Genomic DNA, 27,942 nt, shown 5'->3' on the forward strand with positions numbered 1-27,942 from the left:
GCACCTGCGGCCGAGGAGCCCGGGAGCCCCGGCGGCCCCCCGCGCAGGAAGAAGTCCCGCTCCGGCCTCCGCCGCGCCTTCAGCTGGCTGCGGGTCAAACGGCGCAAGAAGAAGGCGGCCGGGGCCGAGGGCGCCGACTCGGCCACCCCCCGGGCCAAGAAGGCAGACGACAAGGCCAAGCGGGCCAAGGGCAAAGGCCGGGGTAAGGTGGCTGGTCACCTGGGTTGAGCGCTCCGAGGGTGTGGCAGGGTGGGTCCTCTGGGGGGTCGACCTCTGTAGAAAGGTTGTCTTCTAGGCAGTGGTGTTGGAGGAAGTGAAGAACCTAGGGTACCCCAACATAGGTCCTGCGTCGCTCCAGGGATACAGTCTATTCAACTTTAAGGGGTCGAGACCCCTGTCTGGGGCAGGGATCCCCTGGCTGAAGCAGGAAGTGTCGGCTGGTTGGCCCTCATAGTGGAGATACACTTCCCCTTGCTCTCTCAGGTTCTGCCCTCTGCTGAGTCAGGGGGTCAGAGACTTGACTCTGGCCTGGGGCCAATGGGAGAGGTAGGTGGCCTTGGGTCTTGGGGTGGCCGTCTCTTTGGGTCTTTAAGGTCAACCTGCTCCAAAGGAGTTTTTGCCCTCCAGGTAGATCCTGGTTCCCAGCCCCACAAAGGACTCAGCTTAGAGGCCTTTACCTTAGGTTGTTAACCACTGTTAGCTTTTCTCACCCCCCACCCCTTCCTTACCTGGGCCAAACCACAAACATCCACCTCCTGGGGTGGTGAGATCACCAAAGGCCTATCCTCCTCACTCACTCCTTTCCCTAGTCCTGGTAGGGACCTGCTGCTGTTGAGAAAGGGGGAAACTGAGGTCCAGGTTAAATTGAGAGGCTGTGCCTAGGCTGGGTGAAGTCTAGCAGCTGTTTGCTGTTTCCTAGTCTTCATGCAGTTTTGAGCCCATGGCTCTTCCTGGAACCTAAGGGATGGGCAGCCTGAGAAACGGGGAAGGACCTGGCCCATCCCTGTTAGGGTCACTGTATGTTGGCCACTTGTTTGGCTTTTCCTGCATCTGCTTCTGGCTTCAGTTTGGTGGGGGAGACCTTTAGGCTTTGCTAGGGAGTAGAAGGCTGGCTGCCGCTGGAAGTGTCTTTCCTATACTGCCCAGCCCCAGTGCTGAAGGTGAGGGAATGGAGGGGTCAGGGCCCATCCCATCTACCCGTGTTTACCTTTCCGGTGTCCTTTAACCACCTCTGGAGAATTAGAAGGAACATTAGGGGTCAGGAAGAGGGTGGAAAACCTCTTGTGCTTTGCATCCGGCCTGATCTTCCTTTTGGATAAGGGCCCTGTTTCCCTGCGGCCCTGCCACAAATAGAAGTTAGGGCGCTGGGACTGAGATGAATGGGCTAAGCCCTGAGGGAAGGTTTGGATGAGGGGTGTTTCCAGGTGTTCTGCAACCCCAAACTGGAGGGGAAGTCTGTCCTGGGGTTCCCCACTGGGGTTGAGGGTGAAGTCATTCCCCTCTCCCTTAGGAGAGCTTGCGTTAGAACTGCTGCTGACTGGGTTGTGGTCGGGTTGTCAGGGTATGGTGGTCTACCCCAAGGGGAGTGGATTCCTTTCTTATTTTCCAGGCAACCAGCCTGGAGGCAGAGGGCTGCCAATACTCCAGCCTCCTGGGGTCATCCTGCCTTGTGTTTGGTATTAAGTGGCACTGGGCTTTCTGGGCAGCATGTCGGCCTCACTGAGCCCACGTGCATGGGTGACACCCTCTGCCCTGAGCTGTTGTCTTCCCAGGTCTGGCGGTGGCCCCGGGTCCTTCCAAGGGCAGTCTTGTTCCTTTTTGCTTCAGCCTTCTATTGTTCCGACTGTTTCCTTGTCACCTGCCTGGCCCAACTTCTTTTCTGTTTATTAAGAGAAATAAATCCGATCTCTCTAATCTCCACTGGCCAAGAAGGGAAGGCTGGAGGCTTAACTCTTTCAGAGCAAATGGCTGTCAGGATGGAGCTTGGGGAAGGAGGGATACAGGAGGGAACTTTCTGGAAGGACAGGAAGGCCTCATCTCATTCTGAGAGCCAGAGATGTGAGACACAGGTCCCCGTGCCCCTCGCTGTTCTACTGTAAAGTGGGAGACAGTGCTAGCAGTGGAGTTTTGAGCTGCACGTCTTCCCGCAGGACTCTTGCACTTCCCCTTTCAGACGTGGAGAGGAAGAAATCTGACATTGATTGACTACCCTGGATGTGTCGGGAGACTTACATCCATTTCCTCACTAGAGCCCATTTGCAGAGCCCTGCACACTTAGAATTCCAGCACTGGAACTACTGAGGCAGGAGAATAAATTTGAGGCCAGCCCTGGCTACATAGCAACAACAACAACAAAAAAGTCTCCTTTGCAGATGAAAACCCCGAGGCTTAGTGGCAGTGAATGGTTAATTTGATCAGACTGAGATTAAAAATGAAAATCAGAAGTCTCCCAAACTAACATGACTCTCCAGAAGACCCAGGGCTGAGACCTAGAGAGCTTTTTGTTGTTGTTGTTATTGTTTTGTGTTTTATTTATTTATTTTTTTTGAGACAGGGTTTCCCTGTGAATCAGTCTTGGCTGTCCTGGAGCTTGCTCTGTAGACTGGGCTGGCCTCGAACTCACAGAGATCCACCTACTTCTTCCTCCTGAGTGTTGGGATTAAAGGTGCCCGCCACCACTGCCAGGCGAGACTTGGAGATCTTACAAAGCTCGCTCTACAGACAGGAGTCAGCCCAGAGAGAGCTGAGGGAACTCGTTAGAGTGGGAACAGTACGAGAGTCAGGCAGTTCAATTCTCATACAGCTACTAAGACCCGTGACACCGGACAAGCAACTTCTCTGTGACCTTTCCCTGGACGCAGCCTTGATTCAAGGTTCTTACAAGAGAGGACAGAAAACGTACAGGAAAGAAAAGTCAATGCAGAAGGCAAGGGGTTGCTAGATTCTGTTATAAGTTTAGTCAACACGAGTCTGGTAGGAGTGGGTTTGGAGGCCAACGAGAAATACCCTGCTGTCCCTCGAGCTACAAGACACAGGCTGCGTATTTACCCTTCCATATCGTAAAACTAGGGTGTTCAGGAATCCTTTAGATAGCAGCCATGCGAACTCTTTGTGAACTGTGGAGTGCGGTCCAGCGATGGCAGTCCTCTCGTGTGGGATGCTGAGGACTTGGACATTGGTTTAGTTCATTTTAGTCCATGTTTCAATCGCATCTCAGACACATATGTTCATACTGATGCGGAGTCACAGAAGGTGGAGTCTTCCCTTGTCTCACAGGAGGAGGCAGACATAAGAGGAAGTCGAAAAAGCAAAAGCAAACAGGAATCTATATTTTCCGGAAAGATCACCTCAACAAGTATGTGGGGATGGAGTGTTCTGGGACCGAGGCCAGGACAGGTCCGGTGGCTAGCTAGGGAAGGCTTTCTGGAGGTGGCCAGCAGGAAGAAGGGCCAGTTCGAAGGGGGAGGAGAATCAACAGAAGGCTGGTGGCTCAGACACTGCAGGCTTTTCTGTGTTTGGAGGTAAGCAGTTTTCACCAGTACAGGTGGAAAAGTCCTCAGGTTGGAAGCAAGTTGCCCAAGGTCCACTGATCTCTTGCATTTGAGAAAGGGTCTTTAGTACTTACACAGTCAGGCATTGCTCAGAGTGATGGGAATGCCTGAGGCCAAGACTAACAGCTTGGGGCTGGAGAGGTGGCTCAGTGATTTAGAGTATTGGCTGCTTTTCCCAAGGTCCTGAGTTCAATTCCCAGCTTGTACCTGGTGTCTCAGGGCTCACATCTGAAATGGGATCTGATGCCCAGAATGACAGAGCACTCTTATACGTAAAATAATTTTTTTTTTCTAAAGACTGGCAGCTGGGCAGCTTGGGGATAGGGCCGTAGTCCAGTGGGTAGAGTTCACCTAGCATAGGTCGGGCACTGGCTCTGATCTCTGTAGCTGCTGTACAGAATGAACTGGGTGTGGTGGTACACCCCTATCAGCCTAGGGCTCTGGAGGTGGCTGCCAGAGGTGTCAGGAGTTCAAGGTTATTTCATGGACACACAGGGTGGTTAGGCCAGCCTGGGACACGTGACTTGAGACTCTCCCTTGTCGGTGTAAATGATAAATGACATCTGTCACGGCACTGCGTGACAATCTTCAAGGGCCATACTTTCCCTAGTAATGTGATTGTAGATGAGTTCCTAAGGAGACAGCTTGCGGCAGGACTATCCTGGGGGTAGGGGTTTGTTTTCCTCCCGTTCCCTTTGGGCAGTGGTAGAATTCAGGAACTCCTTCAGCAGAGTTCACCCTAGAGGCCCAGCAGAGGTCACCCTAGGAACTCCTTGCCTTCCATTTGGCCACTGGCTGCAGGAGGGCTGTCCTTGGTATAGGGCTGTGGAGTGTCTAGGATGACTGTTTCCTGAGTAGATCCTAGACTCCAGTGGAGTCACCTTATCCTTTAGCCTTGATTTTTTTCTTTTCTTTTCTTCTCTTTCTTTCTTTCTTTCTTTCTTTCTTTCTTTCTTTCTTTCTTTCTTTCTTTCTTTCTTTCTTCCCTTTCTTTTTTGCGCACACCTTTGATCCCACCACTGAGGAGGCAGAGGAATGTAGATCTCTGAGTTTGAGGCCAGCCTGGTCTACAGAATGAGTTCCAGGACAGCCAGGACTACACAGAGAAACCCCATCTCAAAAAAAAAAAAAAAAACCAAAAACCAAAAAACAAACAGGGCTGGAGAGATGGCTCAGTGGTTAAGAGCACTGGCTGCTTTTCCAGAGGAGGACCTGGGTTCAATTCCCAGCACCCTCAAGGCAGCTCCATACTGTCTGCAACCCCAATCAATTCCAGAGGACCCGACACTCTCACACAGACATATATGTGTGTGTGTGTGTGTGTGTGTGTCAAAACATCAATGCACATACACAAACAATTTTTTTAAATTTCACTTTTTAGATTTATTTATGTGTATGAATGTATGTATGTTATGTGCATGTGTGTGTGCCTGGTGCCAACAGAGGTCAGAAGAGTGTGTTAGGGTGTTGGATCTCCTGGAACTGGAGTTACTAATAGTCATGAGCCACCACATGGGTGCTGGGAATTGAACTGGAGTCCTCTGTAAGAGCAACAATACTCTAAACCACTGAGTCATCTCTCCAGCCCATTCCTCTCCCCTCCCCCTTTTTTTTTTGAGACAGAGTTTCATTATGTAGTCCTGGCTGACTTGGAACTCACTCTGTAGACCAGGCTGGCCTCAAACTCAGAGATTCGCCTATTTCCTGGGTGCTGGGATTAAAGACTACTGTTGCGTGACTGTCTTTATCACCTAAAACAAAGTGATGACCAAAGTCTCTGGGCACATTTTGCTTGAGGCTGGATCTATTTGCCTTTCTATAGCATCTCACGTATTCTCAGGTGTGGTCACTTGATGTGCATTCCTTTCCCCAGGATGTGTTGGCCTTCATCGTTCTATCCATTGAGTCATCCTTGAGGGCACCAGCACCACTGTCCCCATCTCTTGGATACTCCTGGGGAACAGTACATACAGCCCCAGCCTTTAGAGTACCCTGTCTAAGAGACTGAAGGTTAGGAGAGTTTTTGTGGCGTTTCTGCCCAGGTTTTTAGTTTGGGGGCCCAGGCCATGGTTATGGAGGCAGGGTTCCCTCCACTACAGAAGAGTGGCTGTTCTGTGCATCTTCTAGCCCCTGTGCTCGGATGGGTATTGCCTGCCTTGGGTCTAGACAGCAAAGGGAGACGACTAACTTTGCAAATGCTCAGTACCTCCTGTGTGCCAGGGCACTGAACCGGGCATCAACAAGAGAGGCGAAGTCTCAGCCCTCTTGAGTCTCAGAATCTGAGAGAGTGCCAGCTAGGAAGGATGAATCAATTGCTGAACAAATAACGAAGGGCCAGAAATGATGACCAGAGGTAGGTGTGGGGCAGAGTCTGCAGTCCCAGCACTTGGCTGGTAGAGGCAGAAGGACCAGGAATTTATTTGTTTTTTTTTTTTTTTTGTTTTGTTTTGTTTTGTTTTTTCGAGACAGGGTTTCCCTGTAGTTTCTAGAGCCTGTCCTAGAACTAGCTCTTGTAGACCAGGCTGGCCTCGAACTCAGAGATCCGCCTGCCTCTGCCTCCCGAGTGCTGAGGACCAGGAATTTAGTCATCTTCAGTTCTACAGCAAGTTGGGGGCCAGCCTGGGCTACATAAGACCCTGTTTGAAAAAACTAAACCAGAGATCCTTTGGGGAGGTCAAGGACAGTCTCCCTGAGGTGACATGTGCAGTAGAACTGAGGGGTGAGAAGAAGCTGGGGAAAAGGGACTTGTGGCACTGGGATTAGGTGGTCATTGGCTGACTCTCTGGAGTTTTGTGGGGAAACCTGCATTGTCACTATACCTTACTATCCAGGTACCATGAGGACAGGAGCTGGGTGGAATGGCTCTTGCCTTGGTCTTGCCCAGTACAGGGCCCAGCACTAAGTGACTTTGGGTCATTGATGATCCAGCATGGGCAGCTTTAAATCCTAGATGGTTAAAACTGCTATTATAAGGAACGCCCATGGTGCTTACAAATAGGCCCGAGGAGGGGTGATTTGCTCAAGGACCTGAACCCCCCATGGCACTTACAGGTAGGCCCCCAGAGGAGGGCCTGACTTGGTCAAGGACCTAACTCCTCTGGGAGGCTGACCTGAACTGGCTGGGTCTTAGTGAGGGACTGGAGCCAACCCCAGCCATGTGGGGTGGGGGCTGACTTTAGCCTCCCCCAGGCCTTTCTTCAGACTTCAAACAGAAAAGCCCTTCCCACAAAGGTGCCGCTACCTGGGAGGGAAGAGAAGGAAGGAAGCCAGGAGCTCAGGGAACCTCCCCTTCCCTCTCTCAGACACCTTCAGGCCTTGTTCCAGTTCTCTTGCCTCTTGCATCCAGCCATTTGCTTGAACCTCCCTCAGGCCTGGAAGAGGCTGCAGTCTATGGGCTCTCCCCAACTGCTACCCCTCACCCCAAGCTCCGGAAGCAGCATTGGCCACAGGGTCTGTTGAACTGGAGAATGGGGGTAGCCTGACAGATACCATGACCAGGAGAATCCACCGCCCCCCTCGATGACATCAGCAGGGAGCAGAGCAGGACACCCTCCCCTACTCCTGGAAATCCCCTCTCCCAAACCCTCAGAGCCCTCTCAGCTGCTCCTGGCCTGTCACAAGCTGAAGAACTGGAATGAGAGGAAGCATTGTGTAGTGTTTGGCTTAAGCATGGTGGGGTGGGGGAGAGTGGGTCCACAGCCCCCAGGGCTACATCCAGCTGCTTGGCTAAAAGCAGGAAGGAAGGAGGTGAAAGCAGCTGCCTCGGGCAGGAGGAATGAAATCCTCCACCTCGCCCAGTGTTCCAGCCCACTCTGTCTTTCTGCTCCTCTGTCCTCCCGGCTGGTTCTGCAAAGTACTGCTGCTGCAGCCCTAGCTACACGCACAGCTGCTATGGGGACAGCTTGGCCTGCACAGGCACCGAACCTGAATCTTGTGGCAGGGTATCTACCTACTGGGTTTCTAGGGTGGGAGGAGATAACCATGTCAGGCCTCCTGTCTGCTTAGGATGTTCTCTCCTGCTAGCCTCTAGCCCCCATTCTGCAAGTGGAGGTGGACTCACAAAGTACTCAAGGCTAATCATGTGGTTCCTGGGCTCTTGACCCACCTACTTACCCATATGTGGCAGCCAGGGGCTAAAGCTCTTCCCTGATCCTGCAGCCGGTCTTGACTTTGAAACAAAAAGCACTAATGTGCCATTGCTGCTACCCCCATCAGTACCGCCACTACCACCACCAGACAGACACAAGAGCCACACTATTGCTTCTGTACATAGTAAGCAGGCCTCACCATCTCCATTTTTGCCAGACTCAGCATCACACAGGGCACACCTACTATGTGCTGAGCTTGGGTTGCCAAGGATGACACACAGAGTTCCTACTATTGTGGATATTTTTTTGGTTGGTAATACTTGGGGAGGTACAGAAAGTTGGGCCAGAGAGAAGGGTACATGGAAGAGCCAAGGGTCAAGCAAGGCTTTGATAATGAAATGAAAAGGAGTCTTCCAGGCAAGGAGAGCGGCCAGCAGATGTGAAGTTTGGAGGTTTACACTAGAGAGGGCCAAGTCCCTTTGTGTAGTTGGAGCTCTGAGAATGAGGACATAGCTGGAGAGAGGGCTTCTGTGACAGGCAGGGGCCTCTGGTGGCCATGGCACCCTTCACTCCAAATACCCTTCCAGGCACGTCCACACTCAGTTCATGCCAAAGGACAGATGTGCACTTACTTTGCGAGTGTTCTCTGCTCTGCTCCCACACACTGCCTGTCTCCATTACGTACCTTAGTTTCTTCATCTGTGAATAAGAGTTGAGGCAGTAGATCTGTATGGTCTTCTTCCATCTTTCTTGCCTCTTTCCTTTTGACGTGTTCATTTATATATTTATTGCGTGTGCATGCCACAGCATGTGTGTGGAGGGCAGAGACAACTAATGGGAGTTGGTGTCCTCCCAAGTGGCTCATGGGAACTGTAACTCAGTTGGTAAAGCATGTCAGCTGGTGCTTTTACCTGCCAGCCAGCCAGTCCTCTCCTAGCTCGGTACAGGATTCTGTTCTCTGTGCACAGTGGCGAGACTGCATACTGATTGGTATACAGACAATGTTTTCTGTAGAGGAGTAAAATGCCAGCTCTTCAGGGACAGCACTGTTGCTAACCTCAGGTACGGGGCTTCTGGGAGGGTTGGGATCAGCTTTGACCCTCTCTCATTTAGCAAGAAGGGAGTCGAATGTCCTGGAATCCCTGGGCATTCCAGCAGTGTGGTATAGTGTAGTAGAAAGGCTTGCTCAGCTGGCAGAACTACAGCCAAACTAGAACCAAGGGCTTTGAACTCCTAGCCCAGTTTGAGAGGTTAGGTAAAAATGATGGTGATGATGATGATGGAGAGTTGCTGTCCACGCTGTGGGGCAGTGGTATGCAGGGCATTGCTTGAGGGCAGCTGTGAGGACAGAGGTAAGGCCCTTGGGTAGCCTAGGAGACTTTCAGAAGCGGTCAGGCTTAGTGTGGGTTTTGCATTGTGATACATGGGTGACTTCAGATGTCTATACTTACATGCACACACAGGCATCAGACACGATTGCATTCATACTTATACACAAAACATAAACAGTCTTATTGACAAACATTATGCATATATATATATATATACACACACATACACAGACAGATGGTTACAAACGTAAATACAAATCAGTGATATTCAGCTACCCTGAGCAATACAGTCACAGTGCTAAGCAAACAGACACACACAGAAAGTACACATTCAGGCCGAGTGGTGCCTCCAATACTTGGGAGGCAGGGGTAGGTGGATCTCTGTGAGTTCAAGGCCAGCCTGGTCTACAGAGAGAGAGAGTTCCAGGATAGGCACCAAAACTACACAGAAACCCTGTCTAGAAAAACAAACAAAACAAAACAAAGTACACATTCAGATATGAAGGCAGAGTTACATGGACACACATGCACCATACATACTAGTCAGAGACAACACAAATGTTTAGGTTAGAAGGTATATATATCCATCTACACAAATATGTAGCTATATTAATGTCTGCAGTTACACATAGATGTCCAGGTACTCATTCTTCAAGGTCAAAGACAGATAAACAGAGAGAAAGGCATGGAAAGCTGTAGGTTCGGGTGAGTCTGGATGTGGCTCCTAGCTCTGTACTTAATGGATGCTCTCAGTCAGCTGACTTTAAGGAACCCTAGTTTCCCCATCGGTAAAATGCACACGACAAAAGTATCTACCTTGTAGAATTATTTTGTAGATGAAGTGAAACACCGCATGAAAGCTGGTAGCACAGGCTTCGCACACATTGAGCACGAAGTAAAAAGATACTACTATAATTTTTAACACCCCAAGTACACAGATACAGTTAGTTTGATACATGTGCCAGTAACAGGAGAAAGGCGATACATAAACACGTGACACTCACGGAGTGGTGGGCTCAGCAGCAGCAGGGGTCCGACCCCCGCTTGTCTGGACGACAGGACAGCCCCTAGTTCTTCTAGTTCCACTGCAGTCCTCCCAGAAAGGCAGGGCACACTGGGCTGGGAGAACCCGCGATCCGCCTACCCAACCTGGACAGCCAGAGCCCTTTCCCGAACGCTCAGGGCGGGGCGGCTCAGCAGGTCTCCCAGGTCCCTTGGAGGGGTGGAGCGGAAGGGCCGCGCGCCAGGCCCCGCCCCTCCTTCGGCCCCGCCCTCGGCGTGACCATTGGCCGCAGCACTAGGGGGCGTGACCGGACTGGGGCTGGGGGCGCCCGCGGTGGCCGCCCGCGCGTCTCGCTACCTCCCTCCCGGGGCTGCGGGCCCGGCAGCCGGGCTGGCTGGGCCGCGCTCGGGTGCCTACGCCAGCTCCCGCACTCACCATGGGCAACTCACACCACAAGAGGAAGGCCCCCAGCGGCCCCCGGACCCGCAGCTTCTGGCGCTTCGGGCGATCGGCGAAGCGGCCGGCAGGTAGGGGTGGGGGCGGGGCAGACGGGGAGGAGGGTCCCTGCAGTCCCTGCCGCCGCCGTCCTTTCCCCTCCCAGGGCCTGGTAGGCGTGAGAGTGGGGGGCCGGGAATCCGCTCAGATACCACCCCTCACATGCGCACGGACACACACATACCCACTCATGACCGCGGGCGGGCACGCGTATATTTTTACATTTGCATACAACACCCATTCTCATGTATGTCGTTGCAGTGACCAAAACCGCATATAGTCACACCCACATACTGGCACCGGGACACTGTCCTGAGGCACAGGTACATATATACCTGTGCACAGGGTTTACATACATGGCCACATGAGCTACACCCACGCTCAGGTTGACACAGGCATACACATGAGTCATGTAGGTACAGTTGTCCAACGTCTTAGGCACCCAGCTGTACACACAGGTTCACAGGCAGGTCCTAAGACACACGTAGACGTGCACACACAACACACACACACACACACACACACACACACACACACGTTCTCCAAACCTTTGCCCCAACAACCTGAAAGTTTGCAGAAGGGAGGGGAGACAAAGGTGGGAGGGAGAAGCAGGAAACTAGGGCTGAAGGCTGGGGACCTCCTTCATCTGGTGCGATCGCAATCGGGAGCCTTACTGTTTCTCTGAACCCACCCCCACCTCGCTACAGCATCCTCTCTCCTTCACTCCAGACCCCCCGCAGTTCCCGAGGTCGCCTCCCCGTCTACCCCCCCTTTCAATGCAGCCACCGGGCTGGAACGCAGTTGCAGCCCTTCCCAGCGTGCTGCGGGATCCCTCCGCGGGTCACATTCCAGTCTCCAAGGGTGGGGGCTAGGGAATGAGGAAGGCCTCCAATCCCAAGGCTGAGAGATGGCATTCCTGGTCTTCCCTTGTCAGTGTGGCAGTTCTGGATATCCCAGAGTCCCAAGGGTTCTGGAGGGGGTGCCCGGTTTTCTCACCTTGTAAGTGCAGAGACTGGGGAGGGGCAAGGTGATGGATTTAAAATTGCACCCCCCTCAAAAAAGGGGGTCTTCAATAGAGGCAGGTGTTGTAAGAATGCTACCCACTCCTCTGGGTAAGGAGGAATCCAAGAGGAAGTGGGATGGGGAGCCCTTATAGTGGGAACCTCTATTCTCAGGATGGCCCACTTTCCTAGAGGACAGCATGGAGCCTGGTGATCTCATTCCTCCATCAGCTCTCCACATGAGGGTGATGGGAAGCCTAGATGGGGAGAAGAGGGGGGTCTGTCCTCAGTGTGGCACTGCCAGAGGTGCTGGTGACCTTGCTCAGATTCTTTTGGTCTCCTGGATTTCCTTGGCTCCTCCACTGGGCCTGTCTGAAAGGAGGGAACCTCTGCATTGGTGACCTGGGACCCTTATGGTTCTGGCTGGCCATTTCAAGGATGAAGAGATTGGGGTCTAGAGAAAGGGCCTCCCTTGATTCAAGGTCATTTGCATTTGAATGTTTGAGTTATTGTAATGATGGCCAAACCAGTAGGAAAGGGTTAATATTGTTCATGTGGACTCACAGAAATTCCAGTTTCCCCGCTCTGTCAACTGTGAAGTCCTGGCTGTGGCTCTTTCTCGCTCTAGAAGCCACACTGAGCGACCAGGACTGGGTTTGGGCAGGGCTTCTTATTGGCTTTCTGATGGTTGATCTGATGTGTTTGTTTCCTGAGAACCAAGTGTTGGTACAAGCTTGTGACTGAAGGAAGGCTTAAGAAGGTGGTTTTGGAGTTGGTCATGACAGCGAGGGCCTGAAGGATGGAGTGTTGTCCCTGAGATAGGGTCTCACCTTGCTAAGGCTGGCCTCATCCTTTTACCATGAAGCGGTAATCCCAAATCCTGGGATTATAGGCAGGGCCACTAGGCCTGGCTTCCACAGTCCTGTTTCACTCTGGCTTCCAGCAGCTCTTGTGCTCTACTGACCTGCTGCAGCTCCACAGCTAATCAGGCTCCAAGGTGTTGCTAAGAAGCCAGAAGCATTGTCAAGGCAACACCAGTGCCAGGGCTGGGAACTATCCCAGGCTGTACATCAACTCTGTTGTGCTGGGGTAAGTTTTAGACAGAGAAGGCAAAGTTCTGAACTCAGCTTTGGAGTAACTACAGGGTTGAGATTAGTTCTGGATTGCTAATGAAGCCAGAGGACCCTTTTGGTTTTTTGAGACAGGATCCCACTATGTAGCCCTGGCTGTGCTGGAACTCACTCTGTAGCCCAGGCTGGCCTCAATTTACAGAGATCCATCTGCCTCTGCCTCCCAAGTGCTGGGATTCAAAGCGTGGATCACTAGGCCCAGCTAAGTTTCAGTCCCTTTGTCCTGAAGATTCAAGGTCATTTGTTCTCTCAGTAGCAGGGGCCCAGGTGTAGGACTGGAATTTGAATGCTTGCACACTTTATTAGTCTGTGAAAAGGGACTGAGGAAGTGTAAGGTGGCGGGAGATCACTGGAGAATCCAGACCATTGGAAGCCAGTGAAGGTGTTTGAAAAAAGGGAGGAGCCCACAAAACTGGTGTGTTAGGAAGATGGCTCCAGGGTAACAGGTGCAGGTAGGGCAGGTTAGGGTAGGGGGTGGGGTTGTGAGAGTGGAAACTCAGAACCTATTGCAGTAATTCAGGGGAGAGGTGATGAGGTGAGGGCTGGGACAGGGTGGGGGCTGTGGGAGCGGAGGGGAGGAGGCAGCAGAATTGACAATACCTGGGATTAATCAGATGTTGAGAGCAGGGCCTACAGAGGACTGCTTGACTGTGGGATGGCATCAGAGATGTTAACGCAGAGAAAAATAAGGCTAAAAAATAATGCTATCTCTCTTCAATTCATTTCTCTTGCAACAGTTAACAAGAGAGAAACTCATCTTCGCTCTGTTTTATGTAGGGCAAGGCAGAGAGCTTGGATAAGTGAAATCACTTTCACAATGCTTCTAGTGAGGAGAGAGCTAAAGTGTGATTCCAGCCCAAGTTCATGGGTAGATGGGTTTCACATTGTAACTATGGTCCACAGGTCTGAGACAGAAAAAACCTGAGCCCTGGGAGATTTGGGTGCTATGGAGCCCACGAGACTAGGAAGCACTGGTCGAGAGGGGCAGGAGTTAGGTTTTGAGGCCCCCAGGGCTTAGAGAGAGACAGGGAAGCCCTGATCTAAGGAAGGTGAAGGCCTGCCTTGGTCAAATGTCCTGGGAGAGTGGGTGAGGCTAAAAAGACATTGCGTCCTGGTTTTTAGTGTCCAGTACAACTTGTCCTCCAGGCTAGCAGGGTGCCTGGTCTAGGGCAGTTCGGGGACCAAGCACTGCAGACAGAGTTCAGGAGAGCCACCTGTCTTCCCACCCTCTTTCCAGTTCTCTTGCACTGTCCTGTCAGGCACACAAGGCCTGGGGGAGTTACCATTTCCAGCTTGCAGGTGGAGAGACCAAGGGAAGGAGCTGGTGGGTCAGACTGTCTGGACTTCCTGTGACCTCTCCTTGCCTCTAGAGATGGAGAGCCTAAGGCCTTCTAAGTTCCAAGACTGGGAGGAGGCAGAGGCCACTCCCTTGGTCCCCCTTCCTCTTTTGGGGGAGACTTGTGACCAACTGTGCGATATCTGAACTTGCCTGTGGAAGTGCTGGGCTTCCAGATAAGGGATTTATCTGAGGTGTCTGTGATAAGCTGAACCACCTTTCATTTTTTTATGATTTATTTTTATTTTATGTGCACTGATGTTTTGCTTGCAGTGTGTCTGTGTGAGGGTGTTGGATCCTCTGGAACTGGAGTTCCAGAGAGTTCAGTTCAAGCTGCCATGTGGGTGCTGGGAATTGAACCTGGGTCCTCTTGAAGAGCAGTCAGAGCTCTTAACTGCTGAGCTATCCCTCCAGCCCCTGGACCACCTTTATATTTCATGCATGATCCTGAATGGGGGACCACTGTCCCCCTTCTAGGGGCAGAATAAGACATGCAAAAGGACCTTTTAGAGACTGTCTCTCCCACACTATAGTTGGAGAAACAGGCTTACAAACAATGGAGAAGCTGCAGTTAAGGGCAGCCAGAGTGCCTGCTAGTTCTGACTCCCAGGGTTGGAGCCTGCCTGTGCTTGGGCCTGGACTTTCAGAAGGGCCGAGGTCACTGAGGAAGCTGGTGTTAAGTGTGCTTTATCAAACTTTATCTTAATGGTCATTAACTCCACTTAAGATTGGAGGAGAGCTCCGGAAGTGGGCAGGGGTAGTGAGCTGCTGGTTGCAAGGGAAGACTGTGGCTCTGCAGCTAGTCTGAGCTGGTTCACAGCATGACTCTTCTGTCTTTACGAGCTTTGTGACCTGGGCAAGTCACTGACCCTTGAGGTGTGCCTCAGTAACAAAAGGACTTAGTGTCCGCTCGGCTGGTCTTCAGGAATACTAGTTGCTGCGGTGTTGTGAGTGGAAAGGCCTTTTCTGTTCTGCCCACGCCCTGGACAGGCTGAGGCCAGATCTGATCCAACACTGTGTGTTTATGCTGGGTTGTGGAGCTCTCTCTGGACAGGGCTTTGCATAGCCAGGCTGGCCTCAAATCCTGAGTGCAGGTATTACAGACACAGGCCACTGTGCTGCGGTTTATGCGGTACTGGGAATCAAACCCAGGGCTTCCTGTGAGCACTCTATCAGTGGAGAGCTACGTCTCCAGTCCAATCAACTCTTTTATGGGCAGTGTTGGGTATCAGACCCAGAGCCTCTCAATGCGGCCTGGGCAAGTGCTCTGCCACTGAGCCATATCTCCCGTGTGTAGCTAGCTACTTTTCTCTCTCTAATTATCTTTTTACTTTGTGTGTAGGGGTGTCTTGACCGCCTATAGTTATGGAGTACTTGTAGATCTGTCTGTTCACCAGGTGTGCTGTGCCGCCAGAATATTCCCTGGGGACTGGAGTTACAGATGATAGTGAGTCTCCATGTGGGTGCTGAGAGCTGAACCCCAGTTCTCCGGAAGAACAGCCAGTGCTCTTTACTGCTGAGCCAGCTCTCTAGCCCCCTCTTTGAGACAGGCTGTCTCAAAGGCATGGTAGTCCTCCTGTCTCTGCCGCAGGTGCTGAGATTATAGGTGTCATCACCACAGCAGCTGGTGAGTGACTTTCTTTGTATCCCCAGGCACTCTGAGGGGAGGTGGACATCAGTCCTACTTCAGAGAAGAGCAGACGGAGGCGGGGAGACCTAATTTATTTGTCCAGAGCCTGGAATCCAGTGTTTCTGAATCTTAGCCTTTCCCCCACCGATTCATGCTGGCTGCTTCTCTGGCATCCATAAAATGGGGATAATCATGCTTCGAGGGAGCGAAAGAAAGGGTTTGGATTTAACCCTGAGCATTTGCCACAAAAAAAAAAAAAAAAAAAAAAAAAAAAAAAAAAAAAAAAAAAAAAAAAAAAGAAAGGGTTTGGAAATTCGTTTGGAAATTCGGAATTCCCTGGCCGAAGGGGTGATTATGTCATTGTTGTGGCAAATGCTGACCTGGAAACTTATTAGGACATTTATTATATTATTATATTATTATATTATTATATTATATTATATTATATTATTATATTATTATATTATCGTAGCTAATTCCTCCCTTTACTACTGCTTGTCCCCCTAGGGCACCCTGTGGGACACGATCAAGCTCCAGGCACTCCCTGCCCCCCAATATTTACATTAGAACTGGCCTGGCCTGTCAGCTCTGCCCCTGCGGAGGTGGAGCTGGACTCTGGGAGAAGGGAAGTAACTTTTTCATTTTCAGAGGTGGGGTACACCTTTTTTGGTCAGGGAGGTTCTGAAGCTCTAGCTATTCTTTGCTGATTAACAGATTTGGGTTTGCCATGGCATTTGGTGTGATTTAAATGTGGGATCCACAACTTCCTGGCCGGGTGACCTTCAGCGAGTGAAGTCTCTTCCCCTTGAGTCTCCTTGTGCTCTTTATAAAAAGGCAGACTTCACCTTGTTGGCTGATGGTGGAAGAGAGAGTGTTTGTTAGCATCAAGGTGTCTCCACTGAGTTAGTCAGTAGGCTTGGTCCCTTTGTTGTCTTGCTTCCTTGGGGGGGAAGAGCAACTAGGACGCTTGGTTCTGCCTCTGCCTCTAGAATGCGCGTCTGGAAGAAACCTCCCTCTCTCCAGTCCTCAGCTTGTCTACCTGGATGTAGTGAGGGGTTGAGACCAAGACCCTTTAAATACCCTGAATCCTGGCCAGCGAGGTGGCCAAGGGCAGAAAAGACAGGAGCAGAGGGTTGGCCAGAGGGTGCCAGCTCCTGAGCAAGGCCACCTGGCCAGATGTACCCTCCCCCCTCATTCTTCTCCCCTGAGTCAGGCCTGTTCACTTGTGGGTGCGCCACCCCCACCCCTTGTTCTGGAATGGGGCAGGTTGAGGCCTCACCCCATAGAGGATGTTGCCAAGAGAATATGCGCGCATGCGCACAAGTGAGTGTGGCTCTGGAGGGAGGGAGACAGGCCCTTGTCCCTGTCCCCAGGCTCAGGAAAGCCCCTGGGTAGCAAGTACACACACCTGCCTTCCTGTACAGGCAGCCACTTGGCAGGCCCCGTGTGGGTCTGCAGCAGTCCAGCAGGGTGTAGGCTGGAGGGGACAACTGAGTAAGCTTTGTTGGTGTAGTCCTGGACGTATCCATGTGTGGAGGTGGCCGCCGTGGGACGTTCTCAGGGCACATCCTCTGCCCCTGGCAATGGGCTGTGTCTGCATTCAAGAGCTTACTGTGTACTTCCTGGTGTGCCACACTTGATGGGACACGGCTGGGAGCAGGAAGGCTTCTGAGAGCTGTAGGCCTCTTTCCCTAGGCAGGTGGGGGTGGTGGCAGCTAGAGCCTGTGCCTCAAGGTCTCTGCAGGCTGGAGGCAGAAGTGGCCCTGGAAAGCCCCTCCCATACCCCTGTTATCATCTCTGTGAGGTGCCCCTCCCTAATAGATACTCAGGTTGTAGAGCCCCTTCCTAAGTTAGCCACAGTCAGAACAGGCTCTGGGTAGGGGGAGAGGCTTTGGGGCCACCAGATGTTATCAGGAATAAGCACCTTGGCTCTGGCTGGGGATTTTTTTTTCTTGCAGCTGTGACCTTGAATGCCAACTGTGGGGCTAGGACCTCTGAGCTAAAGTCATCCTACCCCAATTTAGCAGGAGCCCAGCCCCCTTTTCTCTGTTTAAGGGGAACTGCCCTGCTCTGGGAAAGGAAGTCTTTAGCTCCCAAGTCTCCTGGGTCCTTGTTGAGGTACTAGGAGAGAACCTGCCTCCAGGGCTATTGAAACAGGTTTTGCCTTTCACACCAGAGGCTGAGGCTAGCAGATCTCCTGGGTTTGAGGCCAGACTGTTCCAGAACAGCAGAGCTACTCAGAGAAATCCTGTCTTGTAAAACCAACCAACCAAACAAACAAACAAAAAAGCCTACACTTCTTTTTTTGTTTGTTTGTTTTTTGTTTTTTGTTTTTCGAGACAGGGTTTCTCTGTGGCTTTGGAGCCTGTCCTGGAACTAGCTCTTGTAGACCAGGCTGGTCTCGAACTCACAGAGATCTGCCTGCCTCTGCCTCCCGAGTGCTGGGATTAAAGGCGTGCACCACCACCGCCCAGCAAGCCTACACTTCTTGAGGTTGTTGTGTAGACACTTGCTTCAATGCCACGTAATCTGACCCGTAAATGTTTGTTTCTTTCCTTTCCTTTCCTTTCCTTTCCTTTCCTTTCCTTTCCTTTCCTTTCCTTTCCTTTCTTTTCCTTTCCTTTCCTTTTCGAAACAGGGTTTCTCTGTGTAGTTTTGGCATCTGGGACTCGATCTGTAGACCAGGCTGGCCTCGAACTCAGAGATCCGCCTGCCTCTGCCTCCCGAGTGCTAGGATTAAAGGTGTGTGCCACCACCGCCCATTTTCATTCAGTTTTCCTATGTGTTTGTGTACCTGGCCTTCTTGTCTGATGCCTGGGGAGCTAGCTGTCCAGTCCTGGAGGGAGTTACAAGCAGCTTGTCATGAGCTACCCAGTATGAGCCCTAGAAACCGATTCCTTAGCAGTAACAAGCATTTGGAATCACTGAGCCATTTTTCCATACCTGCCCTACCAAGCCCCCCCCCCCTTTTTTTGAGACAGGTTTTTGCTGTGTAGCCCAGATTAGCCTGGAAGTCACTATGGTAGCCTCAGATGGCCTTGAATTTACCACCCTCCTGCCCCAGCCTCCTGAGTGCTGGGAATACAGCTGTGTGCCGCCAAGCCATGCCAGATGTTGACCTTGCTTTTATGAAAGGTCACAGTTTGTGTGGTAGATTTGAGTCTGTACCCAAACCAAACATTCTTGCTAACTCCTCTCCTGTCTCCCCTCCCTAGTCCTCCCCTCCCTTTCCCTGCACACCTCTAGTTTTTTTTTTTTTTTTTTTTTTTCTCTGAACTCCACGTAAGGGTTGCTTCTGGGCTAATTCTTTACTTTGGTACCTGGTGAGCACTTCTCAGGGTGGCTCCTGGGAGGAGCTGTAGCTGAAGGAACAGGTCTGTTTCTCAGCCTTTCTAATCACATTGCGGGAGTGGCAAGAAAGTTCTTCTGCAAGCACGTGAGTGGAGTAGCTGTTGCCCTTGGCTGCTCCGATTCTCTGGGCATCTCCCTGGCCTCATACTGTGTGTTTTATTCTGAAGCCAGCTCTGTCCCTGCCACCCTCACAAGCCTCATTTTCCGTGAACTGAACTCTTTCCTCAGAAAATTACCTTATTAGCCAGGATGGCTGGGTCTTCATAGGCACCATGCCAAGTCTGGTCTGGTGGCTCTTCCACCTACCATCTGGCAGCTGGGACCCTTCCCTTAGCTCTGGCACCCAAATGTTTTGACAAGAACTTGGGGGCCGAGTCAGTGATCCATAGCTGGCATTGTGTGTCTTCTCTCTGCTGCCTCCAGTCCTACTCAGTAGCAAAGCACCCAGTCTCTGGGCCTCAGTTTCCCTGCCTCCTGTATGGGAGTATGGGGGTGGCGTTAGTGTATGGGCGGGATCTTTTGCAAAGGTGGGAGGAGAATCTGGAGCAGCCCCTCCTCCTCCTGCTGGAACTGTGCTGTGCAGCTGGCTGGCTGGGAGCTTGCTTTGCGTCCCTGAATCTCCTGAGTCCCCTTGGGGCTGGGCTATATTGAAAGTGCTGTTTGGTGCTCTGGGGACCATCTGCTGCAGGCATGGTAGTGTTCCTGGGCCGACACCTCTCGGCCCTTCTTGAGGTGTTTAAGAAGGGTGAGTGGGTGTGGCTGTGGGGGCAGGGTAGGGAAGGGATGACAGCTCCCTTTGCCAGACCCTCAATTTCGTGGGGGCCAAGGCTAGGAAGAATGATGAGGCTGGGGGTGCTGGTCACCAGGCTGGCCACACGCTGAGTGTGCAGCCATGCTTCTGTCCAGCGGCTTTGTTGCCGCCTTTGTCTGAGTGTTGCCTGGGATCCGGGAGGACGGACCAGGTGTTCTGACCTTGGAATCTGCTGCCCTAGGGCCAGACTGTCTGCTCGCTGGGGTGCCCACTCCCTTACTGGGTGTGACTCAATATCCCAGCTTAGAGAGAAGGAAGCCCCCTCCTGAGTCGTCTCAGGGGTGGGAGGCTACGTGGGAGCAGCAAGGAAAGAGTGCCTTGGGACCTCACTTGGAGGAGACCAGGTGCACTTCTCTGCCTGGGAGCTGGCGGTCAGACCTGGACTCTGACGGGAGGAGTTAGAGTTTCTTGGCTTTTCAAGGGTAGGGTCCCTTCTGGGAATGCAGACTTTGTCCCGGCTGCCCCAGCCGCTTGCTGTGACTGTAGCTACAGTTCCACTGGAGCCTGTTTCTCCACTGGCAAAATCATAGTATGGGGGGGCAGGAGGCCCAAGACCCCCTGGGGCTCCTCTCATCTTTGACTCGGGAGACTCCTGTGACTTCTGGGGCAGGTCCTCTGCTGAAGAATACTGAAGCGGGAGCGGCAGGCGTCTGCACTAGGGACCCAGTTCTTGGGGCGGGGCTGTTAAAGGCCTTGTTTGTTTCTGCCCCTCTTTGGGGTACTGCCAAGGTCACATGACTCGCCCAGCACTTTTGCTTATGTTGTGGCTTTCATTTAAAGAGGGGCTGGGACTGCAAAGTGCTGATGCAGCCCCCATCCTCAGGATTAGATGACTAGCCCCTCTGTGGGCAGAGCCTGTAACAGGATCCTCTGTAATAGAGCCCTGGCTCCTCTGGACCTGGGCCAGGCCAGGGCCTCCAGGAGAGCCCATACCTGGCCTGTTCCCCCAAGAGAGGCTAAGTTCCCAGTGGGAGTTGAGGGACCTTAGCCCTCTTCTTCCCTCTCCTGCCCATTCCCCAGAGGGCAGCCATATGGGTGAGTAGGTGTCCCTGGCCTATCCTCCCCGATTGAGACTGACAGCTCCCTGGTTTTCCGTGGCATCTTCTCCTTGGACTCTGGCCAAGGGATGGTTTGAAGAAGGTGGTTTGTTTTCCTTTAAAATGAAGCTTCATGTCTCAGAGACAAGAAATGTATTTGCTGTGGGCGCTGTGTGTTTCAGGGACGTCTGTGTAGAGCCCTGAGTGACTCACGGATGCAGTTTGTGAACCTTAGACACTGTCTGTGTATACGCAGAATAGTACACACATGTGGGTCTGTGGAAGCTGGCATAGGTACAGTCATGGGTTTATACTTGAATAGTGTTCATGTGTAAACACAGCAGAAGCCTGGGAATGTTGTATGGATGTAGTGGGTCTGTGTTCTCTGTGTTGACCTTGTGTGGTTCCTTATGTGTTGTGATTACTCAGATATACGCACCCTTGGGCATAGTTAGTGTGCATGCATGGGGTCTGTGTCACAGGGGTAGACAGCGACTGTATGTGCGCTACCTGCCTGTGTTACTGTATTTAGGAATCTCCAGTACCCGTATGTCTTTGGGTCTCACTTCCTCCTCCCATCCCATCAGGCTCTGCCAAGGCTGAGAGTGAGAAATGTCAGAGTGCAGCGCCCAGCCAGGGGCCAGGATCTGCAGCAGATGAACACCAGGACAATGTCTTCTTCCCCAGCGGGAGACCACCTCACCTGGAGGAGCTGCACACGCAGGCCCAGGAGGGGCTCCGCTCCCTACAGCACCAAGGTAACTCTCCGCTGCCCTGTTCTGGTGCTGCTCTCAGCTCCTAGGGGTCAGGGGCCTAGGCCAACACACCCTTCTGGTATCTTCTAGAAAGACAGAAACTGAGCAAGGGTGGCTGGGACCATGGAGACACCCAGAGCATCCAGGTGAGCCCTGTGCCCAGCTCTGCCCTGCTCTTTCCTTCTGACTTAGCTTCCAGCATGCATGGCTTTGGGCCTCCCTGGATTGATTTCTTCTGTATGTTGAAGAGGTAGATCAAATGACCTCTGACAGCTAGTCCAGGCTTGCTCCATCTGGTACCTGCTCAGTGCTCGGTGATGCTGGGAGAATCTGTGAGGGAAAATTCCAGCCAGAGGCCTGAGGCAGCCTGTCCAAGCTGATCTTCTTCCAACAGTCATCCCAGATGGGGCCGGATGAAGACACCATTTCCTTCTGCAGTCAGAAGTCCTACATGACCGAGAGCTCCACGGCAGAGGATGCTCTCTCCGTCCGTTCAGAAATGATCCAGCGCAGAGGTGTGTTGCCAGCTGCTGGGATTCCTAGGCCGGGGAGTACCTTGGGCTTCCCCTTCTCCTCCTCGTCCAGGCTTAGTGATTTAGGGAATTTAGGAGACACTCTCCTCTATCCTCTTGGAGGTCCATGGTGGACACTGACCCAAAGCAAGGTAGTTAAGGGTTCGAGAACCTGGATTTGTGGTATCCTAGCTGCAGGGTGGCCAGGAATATAAACTCCTCACTTCTTTGAGAGTCTGACTGAAGTTCTACAAATGATAAAGGATTGGCTCAGTTGGTATTGTGCTTGCATTAGCATTCAGGAAGTCCTAAGTTCAGTCCCTGGCATTATATAAAACCTTGTATTAGTACACACCTGTAATCCCAGCACTTGGGAAATAGAAATTCAAGGTCATCCTCAACTACATAGTGAGTTAGAGGCAGGTCTAGACTGTATGAGACCCCATCTCAAAACAGACGCCAAAGGACTGGCTCGGGACTGCCTCAGGAGGCATGTGTAAGACTCTGGGTTCAATCTTAGTAGTACCCCTTGCTCCAAAAAAAATCAGGATATTAAGAGCATTCATCTTATTGTAATGACTAGCATTTAATATGATGACATAATATTTCACTAAGTAATAAGAAGTGCTCACTGAATGGAAAGATCATTGTTGACTTAGTAAGGGGATTTCCAGAGGCCTTAACCCTGGCCTTGCCGAGCACTTACTAGCACTGCGTTAGCACAGAGCGTGCTCTGGAGTGCTCAGAACCTTGCGCTAATGGCTTTTCTCCCCTGGGCTGGTTTTTAGGCTCCACCTTCAGACCCCATGACTCATTTCCCAAATCTGGAAAGTCAGGGCGGCGACGGAGGGAGCGGAGGAGCACGGTGCTGGGGCTGCCTCAGCATGTGCAGAAGGAACTTGGTGAGCCCTTGTTAGGTGGGCGGCGGTGAGGGATGGAGAGGGACGGAGAGCCTGGCCAGCTCCTCTGCTCACTCCATCTCCTTGTCTGTTTCAGGCCTGCGCAACAATCGTGAGGCCCCAGGCACTCCACAGCCTCAAGGTCCACGGGATGCTGTCCGCATTCCCACAGTGGATGGTCGTCCCCCAGGCCTGGCCTTAGGGACGGGGGTCCGGGTGTCCCTGCAGGCTCTGGAGGCAGAAACGGAGGCTGGCACTGATGCCGAGACTATACTACAGCGCCACATTGACCGTGTTTACCATGATGACACGCTTGTTGGTCGATCCACGGGAACCCGGCCACCACCATTGATCCGGCCTATGTCTCTTGCAGTGCCTGGACTGACAGGAGGGGCAGGACCTCCAGAGCCGTTGAGTCCAGCCATGTCTATCTCGCCCCAAGCCACCTACCTGTCCAAGCTGATCCCACATGCTGTGTTGCCGCCCACAGTGGATGTGGTGGCTTTGGGCCACAGCAGCCTGCGCACTCTGAGCCGCTGCAGCCTGCTGTCTGCTAGTCCAGCTTCTGTTCGCTCGCTGGGCCGCTTCTCCTCAACCTCAAGTCCACGGCCCCGCAGCCGCCATGCGTCCTCGTCCAGTGACACCTGGAGTCACTCTCAGTCCTCTGAGACCATTGTGTCTGATGGGTCCACTCTCTCCTCTAAGGGGGGCTCTGAGGGCCAGCCAGAGGGCTCTGTAGCTAGCAATAATATAGTCTCCCCTCCTCCGGGGGGTAGTGGGAGGGGATCCCCCAGTGGGGGTAGTACTGCTGAGGTCTCAGACACAGCCAGCATCCGCAGCAGTGGGCAGTTGTCTGGCAGGAGTGTGTCGCTGCGTAAGATGAAACGGCCTCCCCCGCCTCCCCGCCGGACCTACTCCCTCCATCAGCGGGGCTCCGCAGTACCCGATGGGCCCTTGGGGCTACCGCCCAAACCTGAGCGGAAGCTGCAACCACAGCTGCCCCGGCCACCCACCACAGGTGGGTCTTCGGGAGTGGGAGCAGCAGCTTGTCCACCCAGCTCAGCAGGCAGCTGGGGCTCTGGCTTGTCTCCAGGTGGCTCCAGACGTCCTCCACGTTCCCCAGAACGGACACTTTCACCTTCTAGTGGATACTCAAGCCAAAGCGGTACCCCAACTCTCCCTCATAAGGGTCTGGCAGGTGCTCCTGCTTCCCCAGGCAAGGCTCAGCCCCCTAAACCAGATCGAGTGACATCCCTTCGATCCCCTGGGGCCTCTGTGTCCTCTTCCCTCACATCTCTGTGTTCCTCTTCCTCAGACCCTACTCCCTCCGACCGCTCTGGTCCACAGATGTCCACCCCCTTGGGTGACAGGTTTGTCATACCTCCTCATCCTAAGGTGCCTGCTCCTTTCTCTCCACCACCGTCCAAGACCAAGAGCTCTAACCAAGATGCCCCTGCTGTGGTTGCCCCTGCTGTGGCTCCTGGGCTAGCTTCTGCATCCCCTTCCATGCCTCAGACAACCCTGACTCCGCTCCAGGAGTCTCCCATTGCCGCCAAAGACCAGTCACCCCCACCGTCCCCACCCCCGTCTTACCACCCACCCCCACCTCCTAGTAAGAAGCCTGAGGTGGTTGAGGAAGTCCCCCCTGCTCCAGAGACTGCTGAGGAGTCCCTCCCAGATTCCAGCTGGCCACCACCACCACCACCTGCCCCTGAGGAACAGGACCTGTCCATGGCTGACTTTCCTCCACCTGAAGAGGTCTTCTTCTCTGCAGGCCTGGAGCCTGGCCCTCTGGAACCCTGCAGCTCCCTGGCTGCCACCCCTTCAGCTGCTAGCTCATCCCAAACCTCACCCCAGCATACCCAAACCCCTCCACCAGCTCCACCAGCTCCACCTCCTCCACCTCCAGCTAGTTCTGTTTCAGAACCTCTGGCCAAGCTCCCTCAGAAAGATTCTGTGGGCAAGAACAGTGGGGCTCCTAAGGAGGATGCTGGCACACCTCTGGTCACACCCTCACTCCTGCAGATGGTACGGCTTCGCTCTGTGGGTGCTTCCACAGGGGTTCCAAGTTCATCTCCAGGATCATCAGCCCCCCAGAAGCCACTGCGAAGAGCCCTGTCAGGGCGGGCTAGCCCAGTACCTGCCCCCTCCTCTGGGCTCCATGCTGCCGTCCGACTCAAAGCCTCCAGCTTGGCTGCCACTGAGAGCCCTGGAAGTTCTCTGTCTATTGGACCACCAGAGGCAGAGCCACGGTCTCCACAATCTCCTGCCTCCAAGGCCAGCTTCATCTTCTCCAAGGGCACCAAAAAACTGCAGCTTGAGCGGCCCGTGTCCCCCGAGGCCCAGGCTGACCTTCAGCGCAATCTGGTGGCTGAACTTCGGAGCATTTCAGAGCAGCGGCCATCCCAGACCCAGAAAAAGCCTTCCAAGGCTCCTCCACCTGTGGCCCGCAAACCCTCTGTGGGAGTCCCTCCTCCCTCCCCCAGTTTTCCTAGGGCTGAGTCTCTTACTGCTCCATCTACCAACGGGCTCCCTCACGCTGAGGACAGGACTAAGGGGGAGCTGGCAGAGAATGGAGGTGTGCAGCTGGCTGGTACAGAGAAGATGCCCCCTGCTGGTTCAGGTACTGTAAGCACTGGAGCAGAATCGGTTCTCTGGAGTCACTAGTGATAGGAATCGGAGGGAGGAGGGGTACATGGGATACAAACACTGCCAGCTGAGTATATATTCCAGTTGTTCACATCATTTCCCATCTCATGTTGTAAAATGGGGCAGAGACACCCATGCTCTAGTCTGTTGAAAGTGTTTCACCCAATGCTGGGGGGGCAGTGATAGAGCACACCTCTAATCCCGAGCACTTGGGAGGCAGAGGCAGGTGGATCTCTGAATTGAGGCTAGCCTGGTCTACAAAGCGAGTTCCAGGACAGTTAGGGCTATACAGAGAAACCCTGTCTTGAAAAAAAAAGTGTTGCCCAGCATCGGTGAAGTGAGGGAGGGGATAAAGAAAGGTTGGGTGAGCATGTGTCTTAGGCTTTATTGTCAGGCCTGCTGTGTGTCCCTTTCCTCACAGATCCCTAGAAGAGACTGGTCTGGCCATCATCACCTGGCACTGCTGACCCATCCCAGGAACACAATCTCTCAGGGACCCGAGCAGCTACAAGGAAGAGAGGACATGGCACTTAGCCTAAGGAAGGATGCCTGCAGCCTTAATCTCCACAGCCTTCCATGTTTATGCAAGGATGTCCATCCTCCAGGTCTCCCTGCCCTCGCCCTCATGCCTTTTCCTCAACGGATTCCCCTCCAGCAGTCCTTCAGCCTTGGCCTTAGCCTCATCTTGAAGAAGGTAGCTGGTGGGAGTGGGTGGCTGTGCCCCCAACCCTCCACCGCCCACTCCCACCGCAAGGCCACAGAGGTGGGAGCAGAACATGTGTTTATTTTGTCTCATGTCGGGAATCGTGTGTTGTAGTCCAGAATCAAAGCCCTTTGCAAAGTGACTGCATGTCCATCCTCCAGGGCTCACGAAACCACATTCCAAGAGCCTGTTTACAGGGTGGCAGAATCAGTCCTTGGTAGCCAGCCCTCAGCTGGGACCAATCTGTCCATTCTGCCAGTCCAGTCCATGCCTTTCCTTAGTTCTTGGAGATGGGCAAGTCATCCCCACAGGCTTCCCAGGCTGGTGGCAGGAGTGGGCTGTGGAATTCCAAAGCACAAAAGGTACAGAGGGGGCTAGCCTTCCTGTGCCTCAACTTACCACCAACCACTCTCCTGCCTTCCAGTTCTGCCAGGTGCTCCTCCTTATAGGGGAATCATGGATGAGGGGAGGGACTCATGGATGAGGGGAGGAAGAACCAGAGGTCTGTGGGCACTGCACTAAGAAACCAAAAACCAGGAAGCCATCTGGGATCTTGGCATGCTGGGCACCTGTCCTGTGACACTTGATTGGGTTTGGGTGGATGGGCACAACTTCAGAGCCAGGAGCTCATGGGATGTGTGTTTTATCTTGGCAGGGGATACTGCCAAGGTGAGAGGAGGGCCTGGCAGGGGCTTACTTGGGCAGTGGGCCCAGGCCTGGCCCTCATTCCTTCTCTGACCTGTCTCTACTCTTTGGTGCATGTCCTTTCTGCAGCTGCTGTTCAGCCAGGTGAAGGGAGCTCAGGCTGAACAGCAAGATGGGAAGTCCAAGGGGGAATACCCAGTGATCCTAAGTAGGCAGGCTGGTGGCTATCCCCAGATGGCAGCCTCTACTACTAATCCCTTCCTGGAATTTAGTGACTTACTGTCAGCCTGTGCCACCTCTAGGTAGGCTGGAGTCTAGCAGCTCTCATGGCTGTACCTCCTTTAGGGCCACCTCTTTGAGCCTGGCAAGAGATCTTGGTCTTTAGCTTCTCCACTACCAGGAGCGACACAACCCCTTGCTACTGACTTTCCTGTCAAGAAATGGGGAAATGTGAGAGGTCAGGACCCTTAGCCCTCTTGCTAGGATTGCTTGTTTGTCACTGTCTTTCCCTTGCCCAGTGTGATGGGGACTGCTGCTAGGCGGATGTCACTGTCCCATGAGGTGGGGAGGGAGGACAATCATTCAGTAAGCACTGTTCTGCACCAGGATCCAAACCAGGCCCTGGTAGTAGAGACCTGGGAGCTGCTGGGGGTGGGAAGCAGCATCTTCCCCCTCCAGGGTTACTGGAGCTCTTGCCCTAATTTGGGATCTTCTCTGCTTGTTTCCCCACTGGGTGGGCCAGAGTACAAAGAAGAAAGGAGATTCTTAAGAGGGGCAATTAATATTTGTCCTCTGGGGTAGATAAGCTGGACCTTGTGCAAATGGAGAGATAAAAGCCTCTGATTTGTAGTTTGCATAAGAATGTTAGAAGAGAGAAATATATATATTTCCGTAAATTTTTGAGTCTTTGATATGTCTATATAAACAGCCCTCCCCCACTCCCTCTCAGAAGCTTGAGACACGTGACAAAGTTGTGTTTCATTAAAAGGTATTAATTAAATGACTGAAACTTGGC

General features: G+C 52.8%; 1 protein-coding gene across 2 annotated transcripts; it reads left to right on the forward strand.

Moving 5' to 3' along the window:
• On the forward strand, positions 1-27,940 carry Kiaa1522 (KIAA1522 ortholog). Of its 2 annotated transcripts, none has more exons than XM_038335243.1 (7): positions 1-202; positions 21,352-21,522; positions 21,610-21,665; positions 21,914-22,034; positions 22,820-22,933; positions 23,028-25,553; positions 26,001-27,940. In XM_038335243.1, exons 4-7 carry the CDS (start codon positions 21,923-21,925, stop codon positions 26,006-26,008), a joined length of 2,760 nt encoding a protein of 919 aa, XP_038191171.1. In that variant the 5' UTR covers positions 1-202; positions 21,352-21,522; positions 21,610-21,665; positions 21,914-21,922; the 3' UTR covers positions 26,009-27,940. The 2 variants fall into 2 exon arrangements, with proteins under 2 accessions (XP_038191171.1, XP_038191172.1); XM_038335244.1 differs by lacking the exon at positions 1-202 and adding an exon at positions 10,393-10,500.
• The last annotated feature ends 2 nt before the right edge of the window (positions 27,941-27,942 follow it).

The sequence above is a fragment of the Arvicola amphibius genome, chromosome 6, assembly GCF_903992535.2.
Source record: "Arvicola amphibius chromosome 6, mArvAmp1.2, whole genome shotgun sequence".
Taxonomy (NCBI): Eukaryota; Metazoa; Chordata; class Mammalia; order Rodentia; family Cricetidae; genus Arvicola; species Arvicola amphibius.

What these genes read in the sequence shown, in the direction of transcription:
- Kiaa1522 (XM_038335244.1), top strand. Translation starts at nt 10,410, where the DNA reads ATGGGCAACTCACACCACAAGAGGAAGGCCCCCAGCGGCCCCCGGACC. An exon ending in AGAAATGATCCAGCGCAGAG is followed by an intron (nt 22,035 to 22,819) that starts GTGTGTTGCCAG and finishes GCTGGTTTTTAG; the next exon opens with GCTCCACCTTCAGACCCCAT. An exon ending in GCATGTGCAGAAGGAACTTG is followed by an intron (nt 22,934 to 23,027) that starts GTGAGCCCTTGT and finishes TGTCTGTTTCAG; the next exon opens with GCCTGCGCAACAATCGTGAG.